The sequence below is a fragment of the Ahaetulla prasina genome, chromosome 14 (genome assembly GCF_028640845.1).
Source record: "Ahaetulla prasina isolate Xishuangbanna chromosome 14, ASM2864084v1, whole genome shotgun sequence".
Classification (NCBI taxonomy): domain Eukaryota; kingdom Metazoa; phylum Chordata; class Lepidosauria; order Squamata; family Colubridae; genus Ahaetulla; species Ahaetulla prasina.
In genome coordinates, this window is record NC_080552.1 from 19,451,323 (window position 1) to 19,478,354 (window position 27,032).

The 27,032-nt window shown below is 44.3% G+C and overlaps 2 protein-coding genes across 2 annotated transcripts; one reads left to right on the forward strand and one right to left on the reverse strand.

The window, feature by feature from the left end:
- Positions 1-280: 280 nt before the first annotated feature.
- LOC131185398 (cytochrome c oxidase assembly protein COX19) lies at positions 281-3,532 on the reverse strand. Its single transcript, XM_058157891.1, has 3 exons — positions 3,343-3,532; positions 1,769-1,880; positions 281-561 (listed from the first exon to the last, which is right to left on the reverse strand). Exons 1-3 carry the CDS (start codon positions 3,419-3,421, stop codon positions 459-461), a joined length of 294 nt encoding a protein of 97 aa, XP_058013874.1. The 5' UTR covers positions 3,422-3,532; the 3' UTR covers positions 281-458.
- On the forward strand, positions 3,420-27,019 carry LOC131185331 (cytochrome P450 2W1-like). The gene is made up of 11 exons (XM_058157769.1): positions 3,420-3,776; positions 9,034-9,040; positions 13,394-13,701; positions 16,668-16,830; positions 17,700-17,849; positions 19,799-19,956; positions 20,726-20,899; positions 21,967-22,108; positions 23,532-23,716; positions 25,964-26,105; positions 26,829-27,019. Exons 1-11 carry the CDS (start codon positions 3,420-3,422, stop codon positions 27,017-27,019), a joined length of 1,977 nt encoding a protein of 658 aa, XP_058013752.1.
- The last annotated feature ends 13 nt before the right edge of the window (positions 27,020-27,032 follow it).

A 27,032-nucleotide genomic window follows, 5' to 3' on the forward strand; every position in this document is an offset into this window, starting at 1 on the left:
CAGCCGCTAACCAAGTCGGTCGTTAAATGAGGACTGCCTATATACAAACAAACTCATACACATCCTGTTGCAGCCAGAATCCTGCACGGCTCATTCCTCGCGAGAGGACAGAGAAAAAGAAAGCTAAATCTTGAATAAAAACCCAATTCAGAGTACAAAAACCAAATAGTGTAACGTCTGATTTTAATATTCTTAATATCAGTTTCAACACAAGTCCAAACATTCTGTCCAAAGGCATCTCAATCTTTTCTTTTTTAAGGGAAAAACTATCCCAAAATTACTGAAACAGCTGAAAAACACCATCACCATCCTTCTGGAGTGAATGCCTTCAAATCGGCCATTTGCTGAATTTCTGTGACCTTTTTCGAGAATAACTTTCTCTTAAAACGAAACGCAAACAAGGCCACGTACAATATATATATATATATGGCTGCAGATTCTGGGATCAGAATTGAGGGTCAGGAGGGATTTTGTTGCACTGTCTCAGGTTGGTCTTCGGGTTTTTCTTCCTTTAGGTCTTTAAACCCCAGTTTCTCCAGTGGCTCTTTGGCCATCAGTTCCCTTGAAGAAATCAAACAAGATTGAATAAATCGTTAAAGGCTTCAAAGCTGCACATTTAGCCTTGTTCATTTCCATTGTTGAATAATTTAGTCTCTCTAAAAGCCATCACACACACCCAAAGGATTATATTGAGTGCTCTCTGGGTGTATCTGTGTGTGTATGATAAATTCTAGAACATATACAGAAGGTTCTTGCACATGATACAGGACAAGTGAATATAGAATATAGAATTTAACCCCAGCACTTATTTTTAATTAGTACATTGCTGTTTCTTCTGCTAAATAAAAATATACTTAACAGTTGGCAGGGAGTGATTCACGAAACAGAAACTAAACAACAACGAAATACACTTGCTAAGAGGATCAACCTTTTCTTAAAGCAATGTTGGATTTTTACATTATTATTATTATTATTTGTTAAATAGAATAGTATAGAAATTTTTTTTTATTGGCCAAATGTGATTGGACACACAAGGCATTTGTCTTTGATGCATAAGCTCTCGGTGTACATAAAAGAAAAGATAAGTTCATCAAGAATCATTAGTTACAACACTTAATGATAATCATAGGCTACAAATAAGCAATCAGGAAACAATCAATATAAATATAAATCGTAAGGATACCAGCAACAGTTACAGTCATGCAATCATAACTGGGAGGAGATGGGTGATGGGTACGATGAGAAGATTAATAGCAGTGCAGACTTAGTGAATAGCTTGACAGTGTTGAGGGAATTATTTGTTTAGCAGAGTGATGGCCTTCGGGAAAAAACTGTTCTTGTGTCTAGTTGTTCTGGTGTGCAGTGCTCTATAGCATCGTTTTGAGGGTAGGAGTTCAAACGGTTTATGTCCAGGATGTGAGGGGTCTGTAGATATTTTCCCAGACCTCTTTTTGACTCGTGGAGTATACAGATTCTCAATGGAAGGCAGGTTAGTAGCCATTGTTTTTTCCGCAGTTCTAATGATCCTCTGAAGTCTGTGTCTTTCTTGTTGGGTTGCAGAGCCAAACCAGACAGTTATTTATTAAATGTTACATACAGGTAAAGTAACTCTGGGCCACTTGGAGTAGCTTTATTCTCCCAGAGGGAAAAAGTGTGTGTGTGTAATTGCCTTCCTGTCTTGAGATTGCACAGACCAGAGATGTCTGAAGAGCTAATTTAGCCCATCCGGAGAGCGAGCTAAACATCCATTAACCTCAGCAGTTCTCACCTCTCCATTCGGCATTCGAGGTATTCTTTCGACTCCTGTCTGCACAATCCATTCTCAAAGTTATTTGCCTGCAGACACTTCATGAATTTTTCTTTGAAAAGCGTACATTCTCCTATACAAAAAATAAAAAACGAAAAAACAAAACCTCACCATTTTATTTTATTTTTGTCGTTTAGAAGGAAAAGTGTAAAGAACCCTAGAATTAAGAGCACCCCCAAAAGAATAGCGTATGCCAAAGACAGGATGAAGAGCCTGGAAAAAGGATGGAAGTTCTAGGACAGATGAAAAGAAGGAACTAGAAGGAACATGATAGCAGGCTTCCAATATCTCAGGGGCTGCCCCAAAGAAGAGGGAGTCAAACTATTCTCCAAAGCACCTGAAGGCCAGACAAGAAAGCAACTGATGAAACTAATCAAGGAGAGAAGGAACCTGGAATTAAAGAGAAATTTCTTGACAATTTTGAACAATTAATCAGAGTTGCCTCCAGAACTTGTCCAACACTGGATGTTTTTAAGACGACACTGGACAACCATTTGTCTGAAGTGCTGTAGGGTTTCCTGCCTGAGCAGGGGGCTGGACTAGAAGACCTCCAAGGTCCCTTCCAACTCAGTTATTCTCTATTCTTCTTTTATTCTATTCTTCTATTCTTATTTTAAATCCTAATCCTTTCACAAACTGTGTCTTACTAAACATGTTCCCCCGCAAACAGTCCAGCAGGCAAACAATTGTTGAAAGTGATTTTACACAACTGGCTGCCTTCAACTTTGGAATGGGGTTTATTCAGGAGAAAATCTTAATTGGATCGATACGTAGGGGATTTGCAAGCTTGGTGCTTTTGTTCGGCTATCTTTAGCAGGGGTTGAAATCCAGCAGGTTCTGGAGAACCGGTAGGGGAAATTTTAAGCAGTTTGGAGAACTGGCAAATACCACCTCTGGCTGGCCCCAGAGTGGGGTGGGAATGGAGATTTTGCAATATCTTTCCCCCAGGAGTGGGAAAAGAATGGAGATTTTGCAGTATCCTTCCCCTGGAGTGGGGAGGGAATGGGGATTTTGCAGTATCCTTCCCCTGGAGTGGGGAGGGAATGGGGATTTTGCAGTATCCTTCCCCTGCCACGCCCACCAAGCCACGTCACGCCCACCAAGCCACGCCCACATAACCAGTAGTAAAAAAACCCCCATAGATTTCACCATTGATCTTTAGCCTGGGAGTTATGGAAGGTGTAATCCCAATGCATCAGAAGAAAAATATTGGGGTCTCACAGAGCTGGGGTGGAGAAATATCCCTATGGCCTAAAACAGCATTTTTCAAACTTGGCCACTTTAAATATGGACTTCAACTCCCAGAATCCCCCAGCCAATATGGCTGACTGGGGAATTCTGGGAGTTGAAGTCCAGCTGCCTTAAAGCCACTGAGAAACCCTGTACGAGAGAGAGCGAGCGAGCGAGCGCGAGGGTGGCGACGCTCTAGATTTGCCATCTCTATGGTGGGAGTTCTTTATCGCCGGGAGGCTCTGTGGCACGAAGAGAGCCGCGCATGCGCACTTTCCTCCCCACCCATCCCACCCACCCCTCACCGAAATGATCCAAGGGGAAGGCGCCCTTATCCGGCGCCCTCGGCTTGAAGCTTTTCGATCCGAACACCATGGTGGACATGACGGAGACGGACGAACCGACGGGGCGAGGCCCGAACGCTGCCTACGATCGCGGTTCTCCCCGCTTCCGGAATGAGGGAGGCCCAGCCCAGGCCTGGCAGCGGAGCGCCGAGCCAGGCCAGGCCGAAGGAGGAGAAAGCCGAGCGAATCGAGCGGGAAGCGCTCAGCCCCGCCCCTTTCGAACGCTGGCGGGGAAGCTGCTTCCTGATCAGGCGCCACGTGCTCAGAGATGCTGGTTTGCAGCAGAAAAGACAAGAAAACAAAAAATCACGGGCGGGGCAGAGAAACCACAATGCGGGACGGGACGGATAAGCCAGGATGCCCATAAAGCCTTGCACCCATTGCCCAAGGAGTCGGTCGGGCAAAGATGGGCTTTTCCTGGAAGGAAGGTGGTTTTTTGGTTTTTTTGCAACAAGCCACAATGAACAGGGTTCCCCCCCTCCCCCATTTCTTAACATTCTGGGGTTCAGACCTAAGTGTGAGCAGAACAAGGGCTGGGATGCCCTGTCGAGATCTTGGACCTGGGGAGGGGGTGTCACTTTCTAATACACCCTTTTAAATCCCACCCACCCACTCCCCGGCTTGGGATTCTTCCGTGTTGGTTACAATATTGGGTGCCCATTTATCTATCCAGCTATCTATGTATCTGTCATCTAACTTGTCTCTTTCTCTTCATCCATCATCTATCTATCTGTCTATCTCTTTCTCTCCATCTATCCATCCATCGTCTGTCTATGTATTCATCCATCTATCCCTCCATCATCTCTCTCTCTGACTGTCTCTTTCTCTCCATCTATCCATCGTCCGTCCGTCCGTCTACCTCTTTCTATCCATCCATCGTCTATCTATCATCTGTCTGTCTATCTATCTCTTTCTCTCCATCTGTGTGTCCATCGGTCATCTGTCTGTCTGTCTGTCTTTCTCTCCATCTATCCAGCCATCGTCTGTCTATGTATTCATCCATCTATCCATCCATCATCTCTCTCTCTCTCTCTCTCTCTCTATCTATCTCTCTATCTCTTTCCATCTATCTATCCATCATCTTGTCTATCCATCCATATATCATCTATCTATCTTCATCATTATCATCCTATCTATATCTATCGTTTCCTATCATTGATCATCTCTATCATCATCTATCTAACCTAGCTAATATAAATAAATAAATATAGATTATTTTATTTATTAAATTATAGAATAGAATTTTTATAGAATAGAATAGAATTTTTATTGGCCAAGTGTGATTGGACACACAAGGAATTTGTCTTTGGTGCAAAAGCTCTCAGTGTACATAAAAGAAAAGATACGTTCATCAAGGTACGACATTTACAACACAATTGATGATCAATATATCAATATAAATCATAAGGATTGCCAGCAACAAGTCATACAAGTCATACATTATAGTCATACAGTCATAAGTGGAAAGAGATGGGTGATGGGAACTATGAGACGATTAATAGTAGTGCAGATTCAGTAAATATTTTGACAGTGTTGAGGGAATTATTTGTTTAGCAGAGTGATGGCCTTCGGGAAAAAACTGTTCTTGTGTCTAGTTGTTCTGGTGTGCAGTGCTCTGTAGCGTCGTTTTGAGGGTAGGAGTTGAAACAGTTTATGTCCAGGATGCGAGGGATCTGCAAATATTTTCACGGCCCTCTTCTTGATTCGTGCAGTATACAGGTCCTCAGTGGAAGGCAAGTTGGTAGCAATTATTACATTACATTATTACATTCATATGTCGCCCATTTATTTTTATATTTTATTTATTAATCTATGTGTCACCTCTCTGGCTATTCAGCCGCTGGCAACTGACTCATATTTATGACAGTTGCAGTGTCCTGGGGTCACGTGATCCCTTTTGGCCACCTTCTGACAAACCAAGTCAATGGGGAAGCTAGATTCACTTAACAACCGTGACAAGAATGTGACAACTACAGTGATTCACTTAACAATTGGCCAAGAAAGGTCGTAAAATGGCAAAACCAGGGGTGAAATGCTCCCGGTTCAGACCGGATTGCCTGATCTGGTAGCAGTGGTGGGAGGTTTGGAGAACTGGTAGCAAAAATCCCTGCTCCCCCCCCATGCCCAGCTGAGCCGCGAGATCATCAGAGGTTTTTTTTTAAAAAAACTTTTAAAAGCATTTTTTCTTCGGCTGAAAAAATGCTTTTAAAGGTTAAAAAAAAAGCCTCTGATGATCACACAGCTCAGCTGGGATCATCAGAGGCTTTTAAAAGAATTTTTTGGCTGAAGAGGTTGTAGAAAAAATGCTTTTAAAAGGATCTGGCGATCCCAGCTGAGTTGCCTGATTGTAACAAATTTTACATTTCACCACCGGGCAAAACTCACTTAAGAAATGTCTGACGTAGCAATGGAAATTTTGGGTTCAATCATGGTCATAAGTTGAGGACTGCTTGTAATGATTTAAGAGTGGTAATATTTCTTTTTCATCTCGGTGAAAAATTAACGGAGAAACAATAGCGAGTTATAAGCCCCTTTCGTTGCCATGGCTGGAAGAAATAAAACGATCTCGTATCGCTGTCCTCTGTTTGTGCTTCTGATGGGTTCCTTACTCTACCTCGTCAATGGGGAAAAAACCCACCTGGATGGTTATATAACCACTGGCTGGAAATATGAATCTGTATTATGTTGGAGCAGGCAGCGTAAAAAATAGGCTTTGCCCGGATTGTGAATAAATGACTCTAATGTAATGCAAACAAAAACCTCTTGATCCAACTTGTTTTACTCCTCATGTGACTTGAGCTGCTGCGAAAGGAGAATATGAAACGGGGAGAAATATTTTCCGCTCTAGATGTCCCACCCAACTTAAAACTGGACACCTTAGAGAATAACAGAGTTGGAAGGGACCTTGTAGGTCATCTAGTCCAACCCCCCCACACCCGAGCAGGAGACCCTCCACCCTTTCTGACAGACGGCAGTCCAGTCTCTTCTTGAAAGCTTCCAGGGATGAAGCTCCCACAACTTCTGAAGGCATCTTCTGTTCCATCAGTTGATTGTTCTCACTGTCAGAAAATTCCTCCTTATTTCCAGGTTGAATCTCTCCTTGGTCAGTTTCCATCCATTATCCCTTGTCTGGCCTTCAGGTGCCTTGGAAAATAGCTTGACCCCCTTCCTCCTCTCTGTGGCAGCCCCTCAAGTATTGGAAGATGCTATCCTGTCTCCCCTGGTCCTTCTCTTCACTAGACCAGCCATGCCATCTGAAACGAGGTCCTTGGATGATTCTCCAAAGGTGGTTGAAATGGACTTAAAACCGTTGCAAGAAAGCAGAAGAGGCAGTCAAACCAAATGCTTTTGGGCGAGTAGAAAGGGCTAAGCGACAATTCCCATCTTCCCCAGCCGCCGGTGACGCAAATAATGGATAATTTAGAGCATTGTACTTCGGTTTTTATTTATTTATTTGTATCCCACCTTTATTAGTTTTACAAATAAGATGGCAAACATGTTCAACGCACCTTCCTCATCCTGTTTTTCCCCACAACAACCTTGTGAAGTAGGCTGGGCAGAGAGAGGGACTGGCTCGAATCACCCAGCCGGCTTTCATGCCTAAGGCAGAACTAGAACTCGCCATCTCCTGGTGATTGTCCCAAAGTCACCCAGCCACCTTTCATGCCTAAGGCAGAACTAGAATTCGCCATCTCCTGGTGATTGTTGCAAAGTCATCCAATTGGGTTTCATGGGTAAAGTGGGACTAGAACTCACTGTCTCCTGGTGATTGTCCCAAAGTCACCCAGCTAGATTTGATGGCTAAGGCAGGACCTGAACTCACCGTCTCCTGATTTCTAAACCGGTGTCTTAACCACTACACCAAACTGGTTCAAAAGAGAGTGTAACGCTTCCACTCCAGAGGTAGGTTCTCCAGTTGTTGGTTCACTCCAACTTCCATCAGCCACACAAATGGTAAAGGCACATAGGAGCTACAACCATGGGTGGCCATGAGGATCTTCAACTTTGCTTTAGCTTGGTCACTCAGTCTCAGCCCCATGGAATTGTAAATTGTGTAAACCCAGAGGTAAAGAATACTGGGCACACAAACATGTTACATAAATATATATATATATAATGAGAAGGCGGGGGAAACGATCAGCAACAAGCAAACCCTGACAGACTTAATCCCTAATCTCAGTAATTTGCAGAGACACGAAGGAATGTAATCTGATCTTTGGCATTCTCTGGACATTAATCTGTGTTTATGGTAATTTAGTAATGCACCAGAGGAACTCAATGAAAACGTCTGACAAACGGTATTCTTTGGGATAATCATTTGGAGGATGCTAAACTTTGGGGAATCTAATCTCACACAAAACTGAGAAATTGTCACCAATCTATTGCTATTCTCTCTCACAGAATAGATGCCTTACCTAAAATTGTCAGTTAATATTTGGTGCTCATGTGGTAAGATTCTGTCTATCTACATCTATCATCTATCGATCCATCTATATCTATCTATCTATCATCTATCTATCTAATCTATCATCTGTCTTTCATCAATCGTCTTTTCTTGATGAACGTATCTTTTCTTTTACACTGAGAGCATATGCACCAAGACAAATTCCTTGTGTGTCCAATCACACTTGGCCAATAAAAAATTCTATTCTATTCTATTCTATTCTATTCTATTCTATTCTATTCCTTTCTTAATCTCTTTCTTTCTTTCTTGATCTCTTCCTTCCTTCCTTCCTTCCTTCCTTCCTTCCTTCCTTCCTTCCTTCCTTTCGTTCGTTCTTTCTTTCTTCCTTTCTTTCTTCCTTTCTTTCTATCACACTAGCTCTCTGACTTATTTATTCCTTACATAACAATATATTTTAGTCCTCTTTAGAATATTCTTTTTTTTTTTTAAAAAAAAGGCAAGTTTGCCAAAAACAATTTGCAATTTGGAGAGCTGCGTTCAGCCACCCAGCTTTGTGGATCCCTCCCAAAGCACTTTATTTTTATTGCTATCAGCACGATAAAACCGCCCAAAGATTTTTTTATTTTTTTATTTTTTTTTACAAAGTCTCATCCATCGACCGCCGGAGCCAGAAAAACCTCACTGGTTAAAAATCCCAACAATGGTTACCATTAGGAGCGAGCGAAGCCAAAGGGCGTGCGGAAAGCCTTTTTTTTTATTTTTTCCTTAGGGCCCCAGGCAAATATTAACCTTTGTGGTGACAGGAAAAAAAAACGCCTAGAAGACAAATCCTAGTGCACAAAAAAACCTTGAATACAAAAGGCCTCTGAAGAAACACACACACACACTCACACCCACATCGTGGATGGAAAGAAGGGAAAAAAAGTCATTAACTTTTTCTCTCTCTTTTTTGAGCTGTACACCTGCTTAGGTTTGCTAAGGAAATTCTCGCCCTGCTGTTGTTTGACAGGAAAGCAATGCTTAATAGCTTGGGTTTCAATGAGATTAATCTCTTGGCCTTTAAGAGTTGTCTTTGAAAATGGTTTACAATACACACGCCTAAGACAGCCCACATTTTTACCAAACACTTTAGGGCTTAAAAGTAAAGCACTAATCACAGGAACGAAGAGCTCAGCTGTCAAATTGTACCTGTGGTTTAAGACACAAGGCACATCCTTTATCTTCTAAGCTGACTTGCCTTCGGGCAGAACCCAGGTATGTCCCTGACAGGTACTAATCCCTTGAGGGAGATGCACCAGCTTTCCCATCAGGAGTGGAGAAACCAGCGTCGAAAAATAAGATTGCTAAGATTTTTTTTAAACAAACAAATTATTTTACTGTATCCAGCTAAAGTGGGGGGGGGATTCTACCCCTGTAACTATATTTGCAAGGGACTGTTATAATGAAGAAGAAGAAGAAGAAGAAGAAGAAGAAGAAGAAGAAGAAGAAGAAGAAGAAGAAGAAGAAGAAGAAGAAGAAGAAGAAGAAGAAGAAGAAGAAGAAGAAGAAGAAGAAGAAGAAGAAGAAGAAGAAAGAAAGAAGTAATATGGGGTCCTTGGTGCTCTCTGAGCTTGGTTGTTTCGTTCTAAACCTTTCATGACCCAACTAGGCAACATTATCAGTGCTAGAAGGGACTGGGATTTATGGAGAGGAGGGAGAGGAGGAGGGAGAGGAGGAAGGGGAGGAGGAGGAAAAGAATTGTGAGGTGCTTGGTGCTCTCTGAGATTGGTGGGTTTTTTGCAGATGTTTCATGACCCAATTAGGCAACATCATCGGTGCTAGAAGGGATTGGGGTTTCTGGAGAGGAGGAAGAGGAGGAGACATGTGGACTTCAACTCCCGGAATTCCCTAGCCAGCTATGACATATAAAGAGAGTTCAAGGGACGTTTCTTAGCAGATCAATTCTGAAAGTTCTTAGACATACATGGATGGAAGAAAGCCATCACTGGGAACAAAAACAAAACACGTATCTTGGCTGTGTTCGACCAGAGAAGCACGTAGACCTGTGAGGCAGAAGGTCGAACCCAACAGAAGCGTCTCCTGGAGAAGGGATTTGCGTCACTGGGTCATTCCCACCCCTGTTCTCAGCAAGCGGCGACGTTTGTACAACATAGTTTCAGCTCGCAATGGAAAAAAATGCTGTCATGAGTGGGCAGAGGGCCAACTTCGGTGGGCAATGGCACACATACCTTTGGGGACCTGAGGTGTGTCTCAGTGCAGCAATAATCTTTGGGGATAATACATGTCAAGTCAGCCGGGCATTTAAACACACACACACATACACACATAGGGCGAGAAGGAGGGAGGGAGAGATACTGTGCGTATAGATACAGACAGACAGACAGATGAGATAGAGAGTTAGAGTCAAAAAGTGAGCGATGGAAACAGATGAGAGAGATGAGAAAGAGAGATGGCTCATCATCAGCTAAGGCTACTGCAAAGAAGTTCTGCTTTTGGGTTGCCCAGAATGGTCTAGGGCAGTGGTTCTCAACCTTTATAGTGCTGCGACCCCTTTAATACAATTCCCCACGATGTGGCGACCCCAACCATAAAATTATTTTCATTTTGAATTTATCGCGCCTGAAGCCGTATCGGCTAGCGATCTGAACTGCTTGCAATTGCCTTGAGGACGGAGGCATTAAAGCGGAGACTCCTCCCCTATTATCGCGCCTGAAGCCAGATTAGGCTAGCGATTGGGAGTGATTGCAGCTGGCTTGAGAGGGAGACATCAGAGCAAAGATTTCTCTGTTTTTTAATTCATTGCGCCTGAAACCGAATTCGCGATTCTTCGACTCGCAAGTATAATTCCCATATTTCCGATGGTCTTAGGCGACCCCTGGCAAATCATCATTCGACCCCCAACGGGGTCGCAACCCACAGGTTGAGAACCGCTGATCTAGGGTCTCCTGCTTGAGCAGCGGGTTGGACTAGAAGACCTTCAAGGTCCCTTCCAGCCCTGTTATTCTATATTCTGTATTCTGGTTCTTACTTTAGCTGGGCTTCCTCTCGATCTCTGCTGTATGAATGTTATTATTATTATGTATGTACAAGGATGACTAGGAGATTGGAGGCTAAAACATATGAAGAACAGTTGCTGGAATTGGATATGTCTAGTTTAATGAAGAGGAGGACTAGGGGAGACATGATAGCAACCTTCCAAGATCTCAGGGGCTGCCCCAAAGAAGAGAGAGTCAAGCTATTCTCCAAAGCACCTGAGAGTAGAACAAGAAGCAATGGGTGGAAACTAATCAAGGAGAGAAGAAACTTAGAACTAAGGAGAAATTTCCTGACAAATAGAACAATTAACCAGTGGAACAACTTGCCTTCAGGAGTTGTGAATGCTCCAACACTCTTTTTAAGAAGATGTTGGATAACCATCTGTCGGAAATGGTATAGGGTCTCCTGCTTGAGCAGTGGGTTGTGCTAGAAGACCTCCAAGATCCCTTCCAAATAACAATTCTGTTATTTGATAAATGATCAAACGATGGAGGTTTACAAGAAAAGATCAGACAACTATTTATCCGGGATGTTATAAGGATTCCTGTCTTAGCCAGGGGGTTGAACTAGAAAACCTCCATGGATCCTTTCCATCCCTAACATTCCATAATTCTATGAGAATGTACTCTCTCTTTTGCCTCCTTCAAGAGAGAAGAGAATTTAGAAGAAGACTTGCTTGAGTTGGGTCTGGTCTATGTTGTGTCTATTTTCATTAGCCTTGTACAATACCAACCTTACGGTTCATTGTTCCTTTGATAACCCCAAGATGGAATTTTGGGCAACTGCTGATGAATGATTCCAGACTTTGAAAAATATACAAAGCCAGGAATTTGGTTGGTCTGCATTCTTTGGAGAACTGCAAGCAGGACAAACGGGGGGTCTGCCCTCTGTTTTCAACTCTTGATGAAACATTTCCAGTCAAGCGTCGCAAAGAAATATATTCTACCTGGTTGGAGCACCTACTGCAGAGAAGAAGTCAGAGGCCACGGCCAACCTGCCAGGGGAAGAAACTCGACAGAAATATTAAGTTGAAGGGTTGAGATTTGTTTGCCATGAAAGCCCACCCAGGTTTGTGAGAACCCGTAGCACCATTGATACCCAATATGATCCATTATTTATTTTATTTTTATTTATTTTTGTTGTTGTTAGTTGCAAAGTCATGTTCGATCCATTGCGACCCCATGGACAACATTCCTCCAGGCCTTCCTGTCCTCTACCATCCTCTGGAGTCCATTGAAGCTCATGCCGACTGCTTCAGGGACTCCAGCCAGCCACCTCATTCTCCGCCGTCCCCTTCTTCTTTTGCCCTCAGTCTTTCCCAGCATTAGGCTCTTCTCCAGGGAGTCCTTCCTTCTCAGTAGGTGGCCAAAGTATTTGAGTTCCATCTTCAGGATCTGACCTTTTGAAGAACAATCAGGGTTGATCTCCTCTAGGACTTACCGGTTGGATCGCCTTGCAGTCCAAGGAACTCGCAGGAGTCTTCTCCTGCACCAGAGTTCAAAAGCCTCAATTCTTTGGCGCTCAGCCTTCCTTATGATACAACTTTCACAGCCATCCATTGCAACTGGGAAAACCAGAGCCTTGACTATACGCACTTTGGCTGGTAGGGTATCTCTGCTTTTTAGTAGGCTGTCTAGATTTGTCATGGCTTTAGGAACATTTATTTGACTGCCCAATACACTCACGGAGATCTGGACAGCTTACAGATATAAAAATCCAAATAGAGAACCAATTGAATCCCCCCCCCAATATACCCCAGGGACAACAATCAAACGAATTGCTTGATGGGTTCCCCTATGAACCTGGAGTCACCAGGACTATGTCTTCAGAGCCTTGAGGAAAGGATGTCAAGATGAGGTCAATTTTATAACTGCAGGGTATGATGTTCCACAGGGAGGGAGCTACCATGGAGAAGGCCCTTCGTCTTGGTCACTCTAGATGGACTTCTTTAAGAGAGGGGACTCATAACTTTCTCCCCAGTCTGCTGAGTTGGGCAGATGAGAAAAGACTGCCCTTCAAATAACCACATCCCAAGCCTTGTAGGATGTTGAAGGTGACCACCGACCATTAGGGAAGTGTGAAACCAAAGTTAGCCAGAGGAAGACCTGAAGAAGAGTGAGTTGCTTAGTGGCCAGTCGGTTGTACTTAGCGTTCTTGGCAGACGGATACTGTCATGTTTTCCCACTCATGATATCTCATGCATCCATTCTGGAAAATGTTCTTTGGCTACTGAATTTGATCCAAAAACCGGATGGGGCGGGGCGGGCTTCAAAACCCGTTGCTACCAGCTCGCTCGCGGGCGCATGTGCGCAGAAGCGTCCAGGCAGAAGCCTCTTCTTGCTTCTAGCGGCCGCCGCTACCGGTTCAACCAAACTGGGCGAACCGGTAGCAACCCACCACTGGGATGGCTCCAAAATTATAGTTTTGATGATTGCTTTTACCTGCCTCACACACGGAGCTGGTAACTTAAAACTGCTTTTCTCCTCCAATCAGCAAACTGCTTAAACCACATTCTCCAGAAGTGGTTAAAGAGGGTGGGGTTTAACAGTCTTTCTCTTCCCATTTCTGCAGCCCGACTTATAAAAGCTTCAAGCGCTGGCAAAGGGTTGAGCAAACGAGGCAGCCGATGCCCACGTTCCTTTCCGCCACACCTGAGCCCGCATTTCATTCCTCCTTTGCAAATGGCTGTGCTGGATTCCCTTTTTTCTTTCCCTGCGTCCGTCGTTCTGTTGCTTTTCCTGTTGCTTTTTGCATCCTCCTATTTGCCGGCTCTCTTGCAAAAACCATCTTTAAAGTTGCCGCCCGGTCCTTGGCCGCTTCCCATCATCGGGCACCTGCACTTGCTGGATTTTAAAAGGCAGGACAAGTCCTTGCTAAAGGTAGGAGAGAGAGAGAGAGAGAGAGAGAGAGAGAGAGAAGGAGGGCTGACAGGTACCCCGTGCAAATTCAAGAGTTTCCCCTTCTTAGGATGCTAAGATTTTTTTTTTTCCCCTCCAGGATGCCTGGCTTGAAACCAGTGGAGTCCACGGTGCTCCACCGGAATGCAGGATGTGAATTCTGCTTAGGTTTGCTCGGTGTTTGCTTGAGCTATTCGTCAAAGTTTTGCTTGGTGCGAAACAAGACAGGTGTTTGTCCATGCATGCTTGTGTGTGTGTGCATTTCATTCGACTCTTGACTTTGAAATTCCTTAGGAATGAATGCCTTCCTTTCATTCTTGGAGGTTTAAAAATGAGGGTTTTTGTTTGTTTGTTTGTTTGTAGAATAGAATAGAATAGAATAGAATAGAATAGAATAGAATAGAATAGAATAGAATAGAATAGAATAGAATAGAAAAGAAAATATGGAATGGAATGGAATGGAATGGAATGGAATGATAGAATAGAATAATAATAGAATAGGATAAAATAATAGAATAGAATAATAATAGAATAATAGAATAGAATAGAATAGAATAGAATAGAATAGAATAGAATAGAATAGAATAGAATAGAATAGAATTCTTTATTGGCCAAGTGTGATTGGACACACAAGGAATTTGTCTTTGGTGCATATGCTCTCAGTGTACGTAAAAAATTTGTCAAAAATCATAAGGTACAACACTTAATGATAGTCATAGGATACAAATAAGCAATCAAATCGTATTAGGAAACAGTTAGTATAAATTGTAAGGATACCAGCAACAAGGTTACAGTCATGCAGTCATAAGTGGAAGGAGATGGGTGATGGGAATGATGGGATGATTAATAGTAGTGCAGACTTAGTGAATAGTTTGAAAATGTTGAGGGAATTATTTGTTTAGAATAGAGTGTACACTGAGACCATGCACACCAAGACAAATTCCTTGTGTGTCCTTGGCCAATAAAGAATTCTATTCTTTTTGTTTAGCAGAGTGATGAGCTTTCTGAGTTGGCCCAGAAAGAACATTCTTTGTTGTGCTTTTTTGATGATGTTGATTGACTGTTTGTTTGTTTGTTTGTTAGGAGGGCAACACCAGTTTCCATCTGAGGAACAGTTCACGGGAGAGATGCAAATTCTGCTCGTAGAAATAACAACAATTACAATGCGGCTTTAACATAAGCGCTGAGAATTCTTCTCTTGCTTCCCCGAAATGCAATAGTGCTCATTCCAATTCTAATGGCTTTAAAAAAAAAAAAGAAAGACAAAGAGAAATTAAATTTGTCTTAAATTTTAAAAAGACTAAGACAAATTCTTTGTGTGTCCCATCATGCCTGGCCAATCAAGAATTCTATTCTATTCTATTCATATATATCTAATTTGATCTACAATTTTTTTCTTTAACATCCAAAAGTGCTTGGTGAACAGTGTATTGTCTAGGTTAATATATTTTGCAGACAATTCTACTGACTTTGATGGCAGGTTAGGATGGGTTTTATTGCAGTCTACAATGTTTATAGAATGCCAGGACAGGAATGGAGGTAATTTTTTTTAGGCTGGAACTGCTGGCAGAGCAAAAGAGTTAAATCTTTTTAACTCTTTTTAACTTTTTTGAGGTGGGGTGGTTGTTGGCTGACTCTGGCAATGCCACCCTGGGAGGTGTTAATACATATTTATTAACCCAAGAAAACCGTGTTTGCTCTTAAGAAAAAAGGAGTGGATATCATAGCTGGGAGCTGGAATCGAATAATCAGAATTGTTCTAAAGTTCAGCCGCTCACCGTAAAGGGAGTAAATGACAAGCCTTCCAGTATTGACTTCTGAAAGTTATTGGAAAGGGTGTGGTTTTTGTAAGCGTGTGGACCTGTGTGCATTACACACACAGATACACACACACATACGCACAAACACACACACACGCTCACGCACACAACACAGAGAGTTGGCCTTGAACAAGGCATCACATATTTAAGCCCCCTACCCTAGTTTCTAGAGGGATGCAATGGCTCAGTGGCTAAGATGCTGAGTTTGTGGATCAAAAGGTCCGCAGTTCAGTGGTTCGAATCCTGCGTGCCGCATAACGGGGTGAGCTCCCGTCACTTGTCCCAGCTTCTGCCAACCTAGCAGTTCGAAAGCAGGTAAAAAATGCAAATAGAAAAATAGAGTTTGGTGGGAAGGGAACAGCGTTCCGTGTGCCTTTGGCATTGAGTCATGCCAGCCATATGACCACGGAGACGTCTTTGGACAGAGCTGGCTCTTCGGCTTTGAAACGGAGATGAGCAGCACCCCCTAGAGTCGGGAACGACTAGCACATATGTGCGAGAAATTTCCTAATTTCTGAGAGTTGTGGCCATCTTTAAAAATGGCCCCCTAAGACATGGTAAGGGTAATCAATAAACCTCTTATTAGGGTCGGTCTCACAGCCAGAGACATGTTCAGAGTGGATTCTTGTTATTTTTGTCCACCCCATTTCTTCCCAAGGAACTGGGATAGACAAATGTGCATGTTTGATGGTTTTACAGATATTGTCGGAGGATGTAAGCTTGTTCCAAGCAAAACTGCCTTTTGCAATCGACCGATGGGGATTTTGTCAATGCAGAGGGTGTTCAAAGGATGCTCCAGATAATCAATTATTAGTATCATGGCTTGTCACACAATCAACCAAATGTTTAGACCGGATTTGACATTTTTGCCCATCTGTTGAGTCCTGGCTGAGGACTTGGGAGAGGCAAATGTGGATGTCTGATGGCGTTACAGGTCCCATTGCAGGATGTAAGCTGTTCCAAGCAAAACTGCCTTTTGCAATTGACCGATGGGGATTTGGTCAATGCCGATGGTGTTCAAGTGGTTCTCCAGCTGGTTTGGGATTTCACCCAAGGCACCTATGGCTGTTGGGACTTCCTTTGCTTTCTTTTGACACAGTCGTTCTATTTCTATTGGCTCTCTTTCAGCTTGCGAAAAAATACGGACCTGTCTTTACTCTCTATTTCGGGTTCAAGAAAGTGGTGGTGTTGACAGGCTACGAAGCAGTGAAGGATGCCCTTGTGAACTTCACCGAGGAATTTGTGGACAGGCCTTCCATACCTATATTTGAGCAAATTCAGCATGGAAACGGTAAACGCTCGCTTGCCCACCCAAAAGGAAAACCAAAATACGATGTGCCTTCAAATCTGGCTATCCCAATCTTATTTCCTGGTGGAACTCGGCACAGCGTTGCTAATCGTTTGTGTTTAAAAGCCCCTTTGAAGAACCTCAACAGATGTAGGTTGCTGAACATTTCTGGGCAGGGTGGTATGAGGGAAAAAAGATGGAATGTGTCCAGAAGGGTTGGCAGTTTCAATAATAGGACTTAAAGTTCCCAAGTTTGGAGACACCAGTTCTAGATCTTACTAAATACAATTCCAGGCATTGTTCAGCTGCAACTGAGCTGGGTTCGAGCTCCGGGGAGTTATACTTGTGATCAACAAGTGGAGAATCCCAATTTCCTGCCTATTCTTGCACTTGAATGGCTTCTATCCAAGGTGTATCTTGGTTGACTTCTCATCTGAAATTTCTCCCTCCTCTTTGTGGACTTTGTGGGCTCCTTGGTGCTCTCAGAGCCGGGTTATTTTCTTGCAGATGTTTGTGGAGTTTGTATGCCTAAATTTCTTACACTCCATGGGAACAGATGGTAGCTGTAGGAGAAGAACAGGCAGAACTGAGGGTGGAGTTAAGCACGTCATCAGCTTAGTGTCCTTAAATTGCTGCAAGTGATCAAAGTCCAACTACTCTTGAATTCCATTGACCCTTATCTGGTGCCAATTTAGTACTGAACGCTAGCTGATCAGATTTCTGTGTATATAGGAGATTCAAGATTTATTTATCTTGAATAAATCTTCCACGCTACGACTTAATGGATAGCCCTGGTTCTTTGCCCTTGACGGTAACCCTGGAATATTAACAACTCTTCTTCTTCAATCGTATCTTCTATCTTCCCCCAACAGGGGTTTTCTTCTCCACTGGAGAGTTATGGAGGACTACTCGAAGATTTACCGTGTCCACCATGCGCAACCTTGGGGTGGGGAAAAAACACATTGAGGAATGCATCCACGAAGAGCTCGGTTTTCTGATAGAGAATATTAACTCTTTCCAAGGTGAGTGACATGCCCCCATCGAAGTCTGAATCTGCAGGGGAAGATGAGCTGGAACAAGAGCCAACAGAGACCGAAAGGCCCGCTCGGTTGGCCATGGAGGAAATTGGGGAAGGGCAGAGTTAGTCCAGGCAAGGCTTTTCTGAATTAGTAATGCCTGCAGACAGGGAGAGTTCAGGAGAAAAGCAAGGACTACCCACCTCCTGATCCGAGAGCAAGGAGGGAAGAGAGAAGACGAGAACAACGCAGACTGAGCCAGTTACGAGGGAGGAGAGTGCCCTTCCGCCCTTTCACAAGGCACACCTGGGGACTGAGATGTAAGGAGGTGCTAGTGGGAGGGGCATTTGTCGGGAACAAGCGTTGAAACTGTGGCGCCTCGTGCGCACTTGCCAAAGCCTGGAGATTGCTGTACTCTGTCTGCAATGGAGTTATTTCTTAGTAACAGCTCATTTTGTCTTCTCGAATAGTGTTTCTCAAACTTGGCAACTTTAAGAAGTGTGGACTTCAACTCCCAGAATTCTCCAACCAGCCAGCCAGCATGGGGAGTTCTGGGAGTTGAAGTCCGCACGTCTTAAGGCTACGCCAAGGTTGTGAAATACCATTCTAAGTTGTCTGAGCAAAGCCTTCATAATTCTATCTCATGGTGCTTTGATGTCAACTGGAGAATAGGTGGGGCACTTCAGTGCTGATGGATGGGTTTACAGGTGTCTCTTTATACAAAACAGGCTCAAAATCCTGAAGAAGCAGGTGAGAATCGACCCTTACAGGTCATGGGATAATGGAAAAAGGTCCAGGCAGAGAAATGTTGTATACATTTTTCACCGGGCCCTAAAACACCTGTGTGTGTGTGTGTGTGTTTCTCGACCAGATTGGCAGCTGCAAGATTAAACCACCCCCTTAGTGGTTTCTGTTATGTTATGTTGGTTCTTTTATATTTTATGTTACGGGAGGTGATGTTGGGGGTTTTTTTTAGTCATTTTGCAGACTTCATCTTTTCACCATTGACACACTCCTGGTGCTGTTTTTGCTCTACACGACAATTTGTGCTTATCCACATTGCTGTGACTAGTGATTTTGTTCAAGCTGCACTGTTTAAAAAAAGGATCCACTCCCCTCCTCCTCCTCCTCCTCCTCCTCCTCCTCCTTCTTTATTTATTTGTCACAATAGTATATGTAAGCATAAGCATGAAATAACTATACGATATATAAGCATATATATAAGCATAAGTTTAAAAAAGAAAAACTATACGAATTGGATACAATCAAAGGAAACATTAGGACAGGAAGGGTAGGAAGGTTTGTGCTCTTATGCATGCCCCTTCTTCTTCCTCTTCCTCTTCCTCTTCCTCTTCTTCTTCTTCTTCTTCTCCCCCTCCACCTCCTCCTCCTCCTCCTTCTAAAAAGTCCATTATCCTTTTCTGTTTGTTCCCTCAGAAGCAAATTGTTCAATCTCTTTTTGAAAACCTCCAATGTTGGAGCATCCACAACTTCTGTTCCACTGATTAATCGTTCTCTCTGTCAAGAAATTTCTCCTTGGTTCCAGGTTGCTTCTCTCCTTTGATTAGTTTCCACCCGTTGCTTCTTCTCTTGCCCTCAGGTACTTTGGACAATAGATTCATCCCCTCTTCTTTGTGGCAGCCCCTGAGATCTTGGAAGACTGCTATCATAATCACCCCAATCCTCCTCTTCCTTAGGCTAAACACATCTAGTTCCCTTAACCTTTCGTCATATGGTTTAGCCTCCATTCCCCTAACAGAATTCAAAAATAACAAAGTTGAAAGGGACCTTGGGGGTCTTCTACTCCAACCTCCTGCTGAAGCAGGAAACCCTACACCACTTCAGACAAACGGTTGTCCAACCTTGTCTTAAAAAAAACCTCCTGTGTTGCAGCACCCACAACTTACTTCAGCTGTTTCCACTGATACCAGTTTCTCCTCTCTTTGACTCTGAAGGAGAACCTTTCGACCTGCGAACATTCAACGCTGCTGCGACCAACATCACTTTTGTTCTGCTGTTTGGGGAACGGTTTGAGTACAACACCCCGACTTTTGTCACCCTTCTAAGACTCATCGATGAAGTGATGTGTCTCCTCGGGTCTCCTACGTTGCACGTAAGCTGTGTGTGGTTGCCCCTGCGGTTCCTTTCTCTTTCCTCAACAAATTTAACAAATTCAAAAGCACGACCGTGATTGCACCACCGAAATTGGCAACGGCTACGTCGCTTTGCCAAACCGCCGACATGAAATACTTGGGAACAATTTTAAGCAAGCCGGTTATTCACCTCAGAGGTTTTTCCTTTCAGCGATGACCAATAAAGTTTTGTCCCAAATCTTTTGGACTTTCCCCCGCCCTCCCATCCCCATTGTTCCTATTTGTTTTGAGGGAAAATAAATTGCTTTAAATGTTGTGGCATTAAAGCAGGGGTCTCCAACTTTGGCAACTTTAAGACTTGTGGACTTCAACTCCCAGTGGTCCTCAGCCAGCTTTGCGCATCTGGAACAGGCCCCAGGTCTTTCTCTTCCCTGCTGATCCCCGACTCTGAAGGCAGCTGGGGAATGTCGGCCGGCTGTGGCTCCATCTCTGCTTCTGATGCAGATCCTCCATCAGAGCCTTCCCCAGACTCCAGGACTGGGTCGAGTTCCTCCCCCACCTCCTCCTCATCTGCTCCGCTGGCAGCTGGTGGGGCCACAACAATAACAAAGAAAAAAAAAACTAGAAAAAGTTGGGGGGAGTGGAATTATTAGAATGAGTTAGCATCAGCAAAAGTCTGGCATCTGCAAAGTCTGGATCTTATTGTTCTCTTTTGCAAGCAGGGATGCATGGTCCTTCGTCTTTCTTATATTTCTCTCCTCTCCTTTTCCTGCCTTTGATGCTGACTAGCTGTTCAACTTCTACCCGTTCCTGGGATTTCTCTTCAACGCTCACAAGACCTTGCTTCGGAAGATCGAAGACGTCCGAGTGATTATCAGAGATTACATCAAGAGTAGCCGACAGGATCTCAATGGCAACAGCTTCAGGAGCTACACAGAAGCTTTAGTCTACAAGCAGGAACAGGTGTGCCCGGCGCAAGTAACAAAGATTACAGACAGGGTGTGGGCAGCCGGATGCCATCCGACTAGATAGTGGTCACATGATGTGCATCACCCGTAATACCATGGTGACTACCATCGTAGTGTCAGGAATCCAAGTAACACCCCCAACGAAAGAAAACTCCGAGGCTTGAGTCTCCTCAAAGTTCCATTTTAGTAGGGATGTCATATTGGCACATCAGGGAAAACCCGAATCTGAAAGCTTCTAGGTTTTCCCCACCCAAAGGAAAGTCCAAGTCCCTTCCCTCTGTACCCACATGTCCATCACACGGTCCAATCACACATCGTTCCAACTGGAGATGCCTCCCAATTCCAGCCTTCCAGGTGCAGGGCAAGATGTCTTTGACTCTCTGAGAAAGGAATGTTATTATGACTACATATCACCCATGCCATCAAAATGGCTCAGATTTATTGATCTCATGTGTCTGAATGACAGAGGAAAACAGAGGTAGACCCAACATAGAATAGAATAGAATAGAACAGAACAGAACAGAACAGAACAGAACAGAACAGAACAGAATTCTTTATTGGCCAAGTGTGATTGGACACACAAGGAATTTGTCTTGGTGCATACCCTCTCAGTGTACATCAAAGAAAAGATACATTCCTCAAGATACAACACTTACAACACTTAATGATAGTCATCGGGTACAAATAAGCAATCAGGAAACAATATCAATATAAATCATAAGCATACAAGCAACATCTTCCCTTTGTTGGAACTAGGAATGTCTATAACAAAAGAAGGATTAGGGGGGAAATGAAAGCGGTTTTCCAATATTTGAGGGGCTGACACAGAGAAGAGGGAGACAAGCTATTCTCCAAAGCACTTGGAAGTCAGACAAGAAGTAATGGATGGAAGTTAACCAAAGAGAGAAGTAACCTGAAACTAGGGAGAACTTTCCTGACAGTGAGAACAAGGGATCAATGGAACGGCTTGCCTCCAGAAGTTGTGGGTGGACTGGAGGTTTTGTGCCCATAACATCTATCATGTCCCCTCCTCTGTCCTCTCACACCCCCTCCCTTTCCTAGGACATGAACAAAAGAGAGAACCTCTTCCACGAAGATAATTTAATTGCGTCCATTCTGGATCTTGTCATGGCTGGGACAGAAACCACGGCCACAACTCTCCAATGGGCCGTTCTGCTGGCTATGAGGTATCCGGAGATCCAGAGTGAGTTGTTGCTTTCTGTTGTGGTGCTGGTGTTGGTGGTTTCCACTCTTCTAGCATGCATAGGTGTAAGGGTAGTATGGGGTGGCTTCCCACAACGTCCGTGCTTTCGATTTTCAGAGCATGTTTGGGTCAAAAGATGAGCGATAAATGACACTCCAAGAGACAGGGACAAAGCACAAGGCGGAAAGACAATTTCACGGGGTCTGTCTTAGGAAATTAGAGAAGGGTTATCTGGCTGCAAACTTAGTGGAAGAGAATGGATTGAAGCAAGCAAGCCAACAAAAAAAGGGAGGGATGGAGGGGAAGGGAAGGGAGAAGGAAAGATTTCTCAGAGGGATGGAGGAAGGAAGGAAGGAAGGAGGAAGGAAGGAAGGAAGGAAGGAAGGAAGGAAGGAAGGAAGGAAGGAAGGAAGGAAGGAAGGAAGGAAGGGGAAGGGAAGAAGGAAGGATGGATGGATGGATGAAAGAAGAAAGAAAGGAAGGGGAAGGGAAGTGAAAGGAGGATCTCTTGAAGGAAGGAAGGAAGGAAGGAAGGAAGGAAGGAAGGAAGGAAGGAAGGAAGGAAGGGGAAGGGAGGATCTCTTAGAGGGAGGGAGGGAGGGAGGGAGGAAGGAAGGAAGGAGAAGGGAAGAAGGAAGGAAGGATGGATGAAGGAAGAAAGAAAGGAAGGGGAAGGGAAGTGAAAGGAGGATCTCTTAAAGGAAGGAAGGAAGGAAGAGGAAGGAAAGAAAGAAGGAAGGAAGGAAGAGGAAGGAAGGAACGAAGGAAGGGGAAGAAAGAAAGGAAGGAACGAAGGGGAAGGGAAGAAGGAAGGAAGGAAGGATGAAGGAAGAAAGGAAGGGGAAGGGAAGGGGAGAGAGGATCTCTTAGAGGAAAGAAGGAAAGGAAAGGAAGGGAAAGGAAAGGAAAGGAAAGGAAAGGAAAGGAAAGGAAAGGAGGTTACAGCAACCAAGAAACTGGCTTTAATAAGAACTTAACCAGGTAACACTTTTTACACCAGTATATGAACCATAACGTCTTTGCAGGTGAGAAGTGACACTTTCGAAAGTTTTGCTAGACATCTCACAGCTCCAGACCCCTGCATTAAAAAAACAAAACAAAAAAAAAGTCGAACTTAAGAAAAAGGAGATACCAAAACGCTTAGAATAAAACATGCATTCTACACAGGGGGAATTCGCTCCAAGCAAAACACGAGTAGAAGAAGATATTAAAAGGAAGGGGGGGGGGCTTGTTGCTGAGAGGTTTTTTTTAAAAAAAAAAAGAATAGAGAAGAATATCATATGGAAACGGGCTGGAATCAAGAGTGGATGAATGAGGAGGAGGAGGAGGGGGAGGAGGGGGAATGGCGTGAAATTGAAGCGGACAGATTGGCTTTGACCTGGACAGTGTTTGCTTTTCTTCTTTTTTGCTGGGCTGGCTTCAGAGAAGGTCCAAGAGGAACTCGGGCGAGTGTTGCAGCCTGGCCATTGGGCCACCTACGAAGACCGACGCCACCTGCCTTTCACCAACGCGGTGATCCACGAAGTGCAGCGTTTCATCACTCTCCTGCCCCACGTCCCACGAAGCACCTCCATGGACACCCATTTCAGAGGCTACTTCCTACCCAAGGTAATAATAATAATAATAATAATAATAATAATAATAATAATAATAATAATAATAATAATAATAATAATAATAATAATAATAAAATTTTTATACCGCCCTTCTCCCGAAGGACTCAGGGCGGTGAACAGACAGATAAAATAATACAATATATTACAATAAAAACACTATTTAAAAAACTTATTCAATATGGCCTAAATTTAAAATACAATACAAAATATAAAATAAACCCCAATAAAATCCATGTTTAAAAACCCTATTTAAGCCAGTCCTGCTCAGAAGAATAGATACGTCTTCAGCTCGCGGCGAAAGGTCCGGAGGTCAGGAAGTTGTCGAAGTCCTGGGGGAAGCTCATTCCAGAGGGTAGGTGCCCCCACCGAGAAGGCTCTCCCCCTGGGGGTCGCCAGCTGACACTGTTTGGCTGACACCCTGAGGAGGCCCTCTCTATGGGAGCGTACCAGCCGGTGGGAGGCATGTGGTAACAGAAGGCGGTCCCGAAGATATCCCGGTCCTATGCCATGGAGCACTTTAAAGGTGGTAACCAGGTAACTCCCTCTCCCTCCACCCACACACCCACATGCACAGGTAGCCCTCAAAATTTCTAGGGCTAAGTGAGACGCGAGTGTTAGTGCCACTTTATAATACCTTGGTAAGGCCACACTTGGAATCCTGCATTCAGTTTTGGTCGCCACGATATAAAAAAGATGCTGAGACTCTAGAAAGAATGCAGAGAAGAGCAACCAAGAGGATTAGGGGACTGGAGGCTAAAACATATGAAGAACGGCTGCAGGAACTGGGTATGTCTAGTTTAATGAAAAGAAGGACTAGGGAGACATGAGAGCAGTGTTCCAATATCTCAGGGGCTGCCCCAAAGAAGAGGGAGTCAAGCTCTTCTCCAAAGCACCTGAGGGTAGAACAAGAAGCAATGGGTGGAAACTGATCAAAGAAAGAAGCAACTTAGAACTGAGGAAAAATTTCCTGACAGTTAGAACAATTAATAAGTGGAATGACTTGCCTGCAGAAGTTGTGAATGCTCCAACACTGGAAATTTTTAAGAAAATCCAACAGATCTAACCATCTGTCTGAGATGATGTAGGGTTTCCTGCCTGGGCAGGGGGTTGGACTAGAAGGCCTCCAAGGTCCCTTCCAACTCTGTTGTTGTTTGTTTGTTGTTTGTTTGTTTGTTTGTTTGTTTGTTTGAAGCAGGTTTACAACCCTTCTTGCCAGGATCGTTAAGCGAGTCACTAGGGTTGTTACGTCAGTAACATGATCATAAAGTGAATTTGGCTTCCCCATGGACTTTGCTTTTTCTGAAGGGCGTAAAAGGGGGGGATCGCGTGACATACACCCCCGGGAAACTGCAACCATCGTAAATATGAGACAGTTGCCGAGCATCTGAATTTTGACCAGGTGATGTCACAACGGTCGTAAATGTGAAAAACGGCCTTAAGCGCCTTTTTTCGGTTTGGTTGTAGCTTCAAACAGTCACTGACCAAACTGTTATAAGTCAAGGACTACCTATATTCCTGGCCCTGGATCTGATGCAGTTGAAATTAATAGCAATAGCATGAAGTCTTATAGACAGCTTCGCAGTGTTTGACATCCCTCTCTAAGCGGTTTCCAGAGTCGGCCTCTGGCACCCAACGATCTGGGTCCTCATTTTACCCACCTCGGATGGATGAAAGGCTGAGTCGACCTGGAGCCGGTCAGGATCGAACTCCTGGCAGCGGGCAGAGTCAGCCTGCAATACTGCATTCTAACCACTGCGCCACTATGGCTTGTAATTAATCCCATTTTGATGGAAGTAGGTTGAGCTAACTTTCCCTAGCCTGGGTTCTTCAAAATAGATGGATGCCCCGCCTGAACTCTACTAAGGCAGGGGTCGGCAACCTTAAACACTCAAAGGGCCACAAAGTTCCTAACCGGAAGCCCCCCCCCCATTCAGTCCTAGAGCCAACCGGAAGTCCATAGAGTCTCCTCCTAGCGCGGCGTCCTTTTTCCTCTACCTGTCCTAACCGAAAGCCCTATCAACTGTGGAGCCGACTAGCGACAGGGAGCCACATCAGAGGGATGAAAGGGCCACAAGCGGCTCCAGAGCTGCGGGTTGCTGACTCCTGTATTAAGGGATTTATATTTGTGGTGCCTATGATTCAGTCTTGACTCCAGGTGACCCCACGTCCACCAGTTGAAAAAAGATTTGAGACAAGGATTTGAGGCTCCTGTTCTGATCTTCTCCTTCCTGTCCTCCAGGGAACCATGGTCATCCCATCATTGACTTCAGTCCTGCTTGACCAGAGCCAATGGGAAACCCCCCACGAATTCAACCCCAACCACTTCCTTGATCCCAGCGGGAATTTCGTCAAGAAAGATGCCTTCGTGCCTTATTCTTTAGGTAATTAAGACCTTCTTGGAGACTTTGAGCGTTGGGAGAGGCAATAACTGCGGTGAAGAGAACTTCCTCCCATCAGCAGCTTTTCTTGCAAGGGTTGTGTTGCCATTGCACAAAAGTTGCGTGTTTGGGAAATTCTTCAGAACACCTTTTCCTAGTCTGGAAGTTCCAACCCCTTCTCCTCCATCACCTTCTTCCTTTTCCTCTTCTTCATCATACATTTCCCCTCCTCTTCCTTCATCCTCTTCCCTTCCTCCTCTTCTTTCTTCTTCTTCCACTTCCCCCCTCCTCCACCACCTTCTTCCTCTTCATCCTCTTCCGTTCCTCCTCCTTTTTCTTCCTCCTTCTCCTTCACCTTCTTCCTCTTCCTTTCTTCCTCTTCCTCCTTCTTCTTTCTCTTCTCCTCCTCCTCCACCACCTTCTTCCTCTCCTCTTCTTCCTCTTCATCCTCTTCCCCTCCTTCTCCTCCTTTTTCTTCCTCTTCATCTCCTCCTCCTCCTTCCTCTTCCTTTCCTCCTCTTCCTTCTCCCTTCCTCTTCCCCTCCTCCTCCTCCTCCTCCACCTTCTTCCTTTCTTTTTCTGTCTCTTCATGCTCTTCCCCTACTCCTTCTCCTCCCTCTTCCTCTTCTCCTCCTCCTTCCTCGCCTCCTCTTTCCTCCTTCTCTTTTCTCTTCCTCTTCTTCCTCCTCCTCCTCCATCTCCTCCTCCTCTCTGCTTTTTTAACAGGACGCAGGAACTGCATTGGCGAAAGTCTGGCCAAAATGGAGCTCTTCCTCTTCTTCACGGGCCTGCTGCAGAAATTCACTTTCCAACCTCCGCCTGGGCTTACAGAAACAGACTTGGACCTGAATGTCCCTAAGACGACGTTCACTCTAAGACCGCAACCGCAGCTGACCTGGGCCGTTCTCCGAGAGTGAAGGAAATGTTGCA